General features: G+C 61.2%; 1 protein-coding gene across 1 annotated transcript in view; it reads left to right on the forward strand.

Annotated features, from left to right (window-relative positions):
- ETH_00030875 (uncharacterized protein) overlaps positions 1-7,454 on the forward strand; it is a gene marked incomplete at both ends in the record, with an annotated part of 11,136 nt that overhangs the window by 2,606 nt on the left and 1,076 nt on the right. Inside the window, 6 exons of the mRNA XM_013372863.1 lie at positions 58-1,317; positions 1,430-4,015; positions 4,241-4,356; positions 4,520-4,880; positions 5,160-6,890; positions 7,082-7,232. Coding sequence (XP_013228317.1) covers positions 58-1,317; positions 1,430-4,015; positions 4,241-4,356; positions 4,520-4,880; positions 5,160-6,890; positions 7,082-7,232 — 6,205 coding nt within the window. The remainder of the gene's footprint in view (positions 1-57; positions 1,318-1,429; positions 4,016-4,240; positions 4,357-4,519; positions 4,881-5,159; positions 6,891-7,081; positions 7,233-7,454) is intronic.

Genomic DNA, 7,454 nt, shown 5'->3' on the forward strand with positions numbered 1-7,454 from the left:
CTCCGCACCAGGCTGGCTTGGCTCGCCCTCTGTGGACCGTCTAGTGCTGCGTTGCAGCTGCCAGCAGCAGCAGCAGCTGAAGAAGCAGCAGAAGCAGGAGCAGCGGGGGCTGCAGCAGGGACAGCTGTTGGCCTGCACTGGCTCTTGTCTGCTGCGCTGCTGGAGTTTGTTGCGAGCAGCGCCCGCCATCCTGCTGCTGCAGCAGCAGCAGGAGCAGCGGCAGTGGCGACGGTGTCTGGCAAGGCACCAGCAGCAGCAGCAGCAGACGCAGCAGCAGCTGCTGCTGCTGCACACAACGCCCTACTTCCCCCAGGGGTCCCTGCGCAGCAGCTGGTGCTGCACGCAGGCCGGACTTACGAGGCTATTCTTGTGGCGGAGCAGCAGGAGCAGCCGCTTCTGCTGCAGCAGCAGCGGCAGCAGCAACAGTGCTTAGGCGCTCTAGCCCGTGCTGCAGTTGCTTCCTTCTGCAGCTTCCTAGGCTCTGCGCTTTTGCCGGGCGACGCGTCGCAGCTGGCAGGAATGCTGCAGCAGCAGCAGCAACAACAACAGCAGCAGCAACGGCAGCAGCAGCAACAGCAGCAGCAGGCGGCAGCCGTACTTGGCTTGCTGCTGCTGGGCCTAGCGGATGCTGAGGCATTCGCGCAGCCATTAGCTCTCGTGACCTCTTGCCTGGGGCAGCAGCCGGTGCTGCTGCTGTCGTTTCTTGCTGCAGCAGCAGCAGCGGCGCATACGCGCATTGCAAATGGCCAGCAGCAGCAGCAGCAGCAGCGGGGCCGGGCAAACAGCGGACAGTTGGCAGAGGAAGTTGAAGAGGTCGAGAAGCAAGAGGAGAGACCGCAGCAGCAACAGCAGCAGCAGCAACAGCAGCAGGCCTCATTGTTGGATGCTGCGGTGCCGCTGCAGCAGCCCGCAGTGCTGCTCGATGCATGCGTTGCTGCGCTGCAGTTGCAGCTAGAGCTGATTTCTTCTCCTGTTGCAGCAGCAGCTCCCGCAGCAGCAGCGCCGCTGCTGGCCCCCCCATCTTCAGCAGCAGCAGCAGCAGCAGAAGTGGCTGCACTTCTTGCTGCTAACTGCGTGGTGCTGCTGGGGTCTTCCGTCGAGTCTGTTCGTTTTGCTGCAGCGGCGCTGCTGAAGCAGCTGAACAGACTTGCTGCTGCTCACCGCAGCAGCAGCAGCCAAAGCAGCAACAGCAGCAGCAACAGCAGCAAAAGCAAACCCGCAGGAACAGCAGCGCAGGAAATCCTGCAGCTGCTGCTGCCGCTGGGCCTGGTGTCTGCGGAGTGGCGCGACTGTAGCAACAGCGATGAGGCGCAGCAGGTAAGCAGCAGAAGCTGCAGCAGCAACAGCAGCAGCATCACTGTAAAACCTACCTGCTGCTGCAACTGCAGCCCTTCAGCTGTGCTGCTGCTGCTTGCGTTTGTATGTACAGCTGCTGCTGCATGCGAACTCCAATTTCGCTGCCTTTGCTGCTGAAGTGCTGGCGTCACCGCTGCTGCCCGTGAAGCCGCTGCAGCAGCTGCAGCTGCAGCAGCAGAAGCAGCTTTCTTCCAGTGCAGCAGCGTACTATATGCTGCTGCTGCTGCTGCTGCCAAGGCAGCAGCAGGTCGTCGTCGCCCCGCTGCAGCGCCTGTGGGACTCCGCAGCTCTGCTGAAGCTGCTGCTGCCTCTAGCCAGCGGTTTGCTGCTGCGCATCATCTCCAGCAACAGCAGCGATGGCAGCAGCAGCAATGGCAGCAGCAGCAGCAGCAGCGGCAGCAGTAGGACGATGCCACGCACAAGAGCACAAGCGCGCGCAGCTGCTCTGCAGGCCTCAGATGCTGCTGCAGCAGCTCCAGCATCTGCAGCAGCGGCAGCAGCAACTGCAGCAGCAACTGAAGCAGCAGACACGCATGAATACGTGCTGCTGCAGCTGACCTGGCAGCAGCTGCAGCAGCTAGCTGCGAGCGAAGTGGAATCAGCGCAGCAGCGGCTAGCTGCTCTGCTGAGCAGCGAGTTGGCGGAGCCTCTAGCTGCTGCTGTTGCTGCTGCTGTCGAGCGCCAACATGCAGCAGCAGCAACAGCAGAAGCAGAAGATGAGGAGCTGGAGGGAGCGAAGCTTCCCGCTGCTGTGCTGCAGGCGATTAGGGAGCTGCTGTTGTTGCAGCAGCAGCAGCAGCTGCGAACCCTGCCGAAGCAGCGGCTGCTGCTGCTGCTGCGCCTTGCCACCCCAGCAGCAAAATGCCCTGCACTTGCTGCAGTGCTGCGCAGCAGTGCTGTTGCTGCTGCAGCAGACTCGGCGCCGCTGCCGCCGCAGCAGCTGCAGCAGCTTGCTGACGAGATTGCTGTGAGCCGCAGCAGCCCTGGAGCAGCAGCAGCAGCAGCAGCAGCGGGGTCGACGCCGCGCCGCAGCAGCAAACGGCTAGCTGCTGCTGAGGCACAAAGGGGACAGACCGACACCAGCAGCAGCAGCAGCAGCAACAGTAGCAACATTTGCTGGTGCAGCGGGGCCGATGTCATTTTGTCCGATATTCTGGGGGATATGCTGCAGCAGCAGCTCACGCGCCCCTCATTTTTGCTGCAGCAGAGCTATGCGCCGATGCTGCAGGTGCTGCAGCACATTTTCGCTGCCTTGGAACGCCTGCTGCCTGCAGCAAAAGCAGCAGCAGTGGCAAGAGCAGCAGCAGCAGATGCAACGGCAGCAAGTCGGGTTCGCCGCGTGACAGCGCAGCTTTTCACTTGCTGCAACGCTCAGTTTGCTGCTCTCAGGTCTCGGTTGCTTATGCAGGGCAGCAGCAGCAGCAGCAGCAAGGAGAAGCAGCAGCAGCAGCAGCTCCTGCGTCTTCTGCAGCAGCGCTGCATGGACGTCGCGGAGCAGCACCAGCAGCTTTTAGATGCTTCAACCTTCGCTGCTGTTCTCCGCTGCTGCACTGCAGCAGCAGATATGCTGCAGGCCCAGCAGCAGCAGCAGCAGCAGCAGAAGCTCGTAGTGATACGGCAACTGCTGCTCGAGTTCGTCAACAGCTGCTGCAGCAAAGACCCCTCGCTGCTGCTGCAGCGCTCCTCCCTCAGTGCTACGTGCGCAATGCTGCACAGCCTAGCAGCAAAGGAGCAGCAGCAGCAGCAGCAAGAAGAGGAGGAAGGGCAGCAGCAGGAAGAAGGCAGCAGCGGCGGGACAGGGGCCTTTGCTGCGGAGATGTCTGTCTGCTGCTTGGCGCCTCTTGCTGCTGCTGCTTTTGACTGCTCACTCCAGGAAACGCTGCAGCAGAAGCAAAGAGCAGCAGCAGCACGGCAGCAGCTGCTGCCAACTGCAGTAGCTTTGACTCAAGCAGCAGGGGCTTCCTCCCTAGACGGCTGCGTTGCTGCGCTCCTGCTGCAGTGGGAGTGTGCTGCTGCGGCGCGAAAGAGACTGATGCGTCAGCAGCAGCAGCAGCAGCAGCGACAGCAGCAAGACACTGACGACGAGGAGGCAGCAGCTGAAGATGCTGAAGAAGCTGAAGAGAGCAGCAGCAGCAGCAACAGCAGCAGCACGCAGTGGGAGACACGAGAACAAACATTCCGCAATTTGCAGGAGTTGCTGGTGCAGCAGCTGCAGCAGCAGCCGGCGCTGCTGCAGCAGAGAGCGGCGAGGATGTACGGCTTCGCGCTGCTGCTGCAGTGCCAGTCTGTAGCCCTTGTTGCTGCTGCTGCTGGGCCTGCCGGCGCAGCAGCAGAAGCAGCAGCAGCAGCAGCAGAGTTCAAGGGTGCAGGCGCTGTTGCTGCTGCAAATGGTTTGCTGCAGCGCAACAGAGATTTGCTGCGGTGTACGTACACCCCGTGCCACACTTTGTGGGCATCGCAGCTGCAGCCAAGAGGAGCAGCAGCAGCACCAGCTGCTGCTGCTGCTGCTGCTACAGTAGCAACACGGGCAGCAATTAGCTGCGTTGCTGTTGCTGCTGAGGTATGGAGGTACTGCGGCGGCGGCAAGGATGCATTTGCTGCTGCTTCTGAAACGCGTGCTGCAGCAGCAGCAGCAGTCAACGCGCTGCTGGCTTTGCGGGTAAGACCATTGGTAATGGCGCTGCTGCTGCTGCTACTCGTGCTGCTGCTGTTAGTTCTACTGGTGCTGCATATGCGTCGGTGCTATGCTGCTGCTGCTGCTGTATCTGGTGAGCCTCAGTGCTGCGCTACTGTCGCTGCCATTATTACTACCATTGTTGTTGTTGCTGCCGCTGCTGCTGCTCTTCATTGCATCTGCTAGAGGTGTGTGTACACCTGCACGCAGACTCTGTTAGCAGAAAAGCTTCCTCTCCAGCTAAGAGGTGCAGCAGCGCGTTTGCTGCTGCGGCGGCAGCAGCTGCTGCTCGACTGCGCAGACGCAGCCCTTGAACACGCCCTGAGGTGAGCAGCAGCAGCAGCAGCAGCAGCAGCGGCAGCAGCAGCTGAGGCGAGGGCAAGCTAGAGCATTTAGCAGCACCTGAGGCTCCACGGGGTCGTTGTGTTTTCAAGGGGATCATCTGTGCTGCTGCTGTTGCTGCTGCGGTTGCTGCTGCTGCTGCTGCAGGGGGTGCTCTCCAGAATTCGGGTCGCTGCTGCTGGCTCTGGACGTTTGGGATGTCCCGGTGGGGAGCAGCGAGGCGATGGCTGTGGACGGGCCTGCAGCAGCAGCAGCAGCGGGAGCAGCAGCAGCAGCAGCAGAAGAGGACAACAAGCTGCTGTTGCTTGTGCAGGGCTTGGAGGCCGTGGGTGCGCAGCGGCTGCTGCTGCTGCTGCAGCGCAAGGTGACTGCTGCAGCAAAGACAGTTATTGCAGCAGAAGCAGCAGCAACAGACAGGGCCCAACAACAGCAGCAAAAGCAGCAGCGAACGAAGAGGCAACGCGCTGCTGCTGCTGATTTGGTTTCCGTGGGAGGCCGAGGATGGAGAGTGAGTTTTGCTGCTGCTCAGATGCTGCTGTGGCGGCTGTTGCTTGGCTTGAGTTGCTGCTGCTGCTGCTGCTCCGTTGCTGCTGTTGGTGCTCCTGCTGCTACTTGCTGGCCGTACTTGTTGCTGTTTTGCTACTGCTGCTGCTGCTGCTGCGGCTTTGCAGCGTCGCGCTGTTGCTGTTGGCTGTGCTGCTGCTGGTGATTATTACGCCTGTTCTCCGCGGGCACTTATGGCTATGCTGCTGCTGCTGCTGCTGCTGCTGCTGCTCCTGCTTCGCAGGAATTGTTGCAGAGTTCATCTGTGAGCCGCGAGGAGCTTTTGGGCGTCTACAACAGTTTCTTGCGTCTCATGAAGGCCTGCTGCAGCAACGGCAACAGCAGCCCCACCTCAGCAGCAGCAGCAGCTGCAGCAGCAGCAGCGCATCGGCAGGCGTGGCGGCTGATGCCCCCACTGGCACTGCTGTCTGCAGCACAAGTCCCAGGACCTTTCGTCGCTCACGCTGTGCCCCTTGTGCTGCAGTCTCTTGCTGCTGCTGCATCCTTGCAGCAGCAGCAGGAGCAGCAGCAGCACGACATGCTGCTGCAGGGCATGGTGGACAGCTGCAAGCTGCTGGTGGCTTTGGGGCAGCGCGTGGAGCGAGCCCTTGCTTGTCGCATTAACCAGCTGCTTGCTGCTGTTCTTGCTGCTATTCAGGCGGTTACAGCAGCCGCAGCAGCCGTAGCAGCAGCAGCAGCAGCAGGTGGCAGTTCTGCTGCCGAGCTGCTGCGCATGCAAGAGGCTCTGCACGCAGGGCTGTGGGCCCTTGTGTGTCTCTGTGGCCGCCACGGCAGCCTCCTCCTGAGCCAGCAGCAGCAGAAGCAGCAGCAGCAAGTGGAGCTGCAGCAGCAACTGCAGCGGGAAGTGCTGTTGCAGCCGCAGCTTTGTCTCCTCGCGGAGCTGCAGCGGCCGCCGGAGCTGCGACTTCTTTGCTTAGGGGATGCGTCGGAACTAGCAGAAGCATTTACACAAAATGAGAAGCACAGTTTGCTGCTGCAGGCTTTGGGGGTGCAGCAGCAGACGCAGCAGCAGCAGCAGCAGCGGCGCCGCCAGCAGCTGCTGCTGCGGCTGCCAGCAGACCCCATGCATGCGCTTGCTGCTACCCTTCTCACCGCAGCAAAACCTGCGGCGCTGCTGCAGGCCGTCCTGCCGCAGCTGCGCGCCACTGGGGCGCGCCTCGCTGCTGCCATCAGCAGCAGCAGCAGCAGCAGCAGCGTGGGGGTGGCTTCGTTTGAAGTGTCTAGACAGCTGGAGCTGCTAACCATGGCTGTCAGCTGCCTCTCTCTGGCGGAGGCGCAAAAGAGACAAGCAGCGCTGCAGCAGCTGGCGCTGCTTGCAGTGAACATCGTGACTGCTGCTGCAGCACAGTTTGACGAGCAGCAGCAGCAGCAGCAGCAGGAACAGCAGCAGCAGCAGCAGCAGCAGCAGGAACCCGCTGCGGGCAAAGCTTTTGTGGAGTTCTACGGGGGGCACATAGACGAGACCCACGCGACTGCTGTGTGGGGCTCAAGCAGTGCATCAACGCTGCAGCAGCAGCAGCAGCAGCAGGATGAAGCAGCAGCAGCAGCAGCAGCACTGGCGCTGCCACAGCGTTCCTACATTTGGAGAATGGAAGCTGCTGCTGTTTCCTTCATTTGCTGCTGGGCGCTGAAGCATGACATGCAGCAGCTGCGGGAATGCCTGCAGCAGGTGCTGCAGGTGCTTCGCTTTTCCAGGCCGCTGCTGCTGCAGCAGCCGCAGCAGCAGCAGCAGCAGCAGCAGCCACAAGCACTGACAACGCAAGAAGCAGGAGGGGCCCGACTGTATGCCCTCATTGTCACGGAGCTGCTGCGCTCTTATGGGGAAGCAGGAGCAGCAGAAGGGCTGCTGCAGGACGCAGCAGCAGACCTTGCTGCTGCTATTGACGCAGCAGCAGCTGCCGTGCACAAGCAGCAACAAAACATAGCAGCAGCAAACCGAAGCCGCAGGAAGCAAGTAAGACTCAGGCATCATGGATCTTCCGCCTGCTGCTGCTGCTGGCTTGGCTGCTGCTACTGCTGCTGCTGCCGTCAAGGCTGCTGCTGCAGCTGCTGCAGTTCTAGCCTAACACATTAGTCACATTTCTTCCGAGTACGTGCAGCTGAATAAGCGCTGCAGGGTGCATATGTGTCCGCTGCTCTATACAGAAGCAAGCTGCAGCAGGAGACAGCAGCAGCAGCAGCAACAGCAGCAGCAGCAGCAGGAGCACCGCGGCGCCATGGTGGATCTTTGAGGTTTGCTCTCCTGCGCTGGCGGCATTGGGTGAAGGCCTGCAATATTGGAACAGACAGACGAACGGTCAGCTGCTGCTGCTGCTGCTACTGCTGTTGCTGCTGCTGCTACTGCTGCTGCTGGCATTGCGGCTGCTTGTCCGTTTTGCACGGCACTTGCTGCTGCTGTCGCTTATTTGTGCTGCTATTGTATATTCAAGCATCTGCTGCTGATCGTGTATTCCGTACTGGCGTCGATGCCGCTGCTGCTGTTATTGTTGTTGCTGCTGGTCCCGGGTCAGGCCCCCCC

The sequence above is a fragment of the Eimeria tenella genome, genomic scaffold (assembly GCF_000499545.2).
Source record: "Eimeria tenella Houghton genomic scaffold, Eth_scaff11, whole genome shotgun sequence".
Classification (NCBI taxonomy): Eukaryota; Apicomplexa; class Conoidasida; order Eucoccidiorida; family Eimeriidae; genus Eimeria; species Eimeria tenella.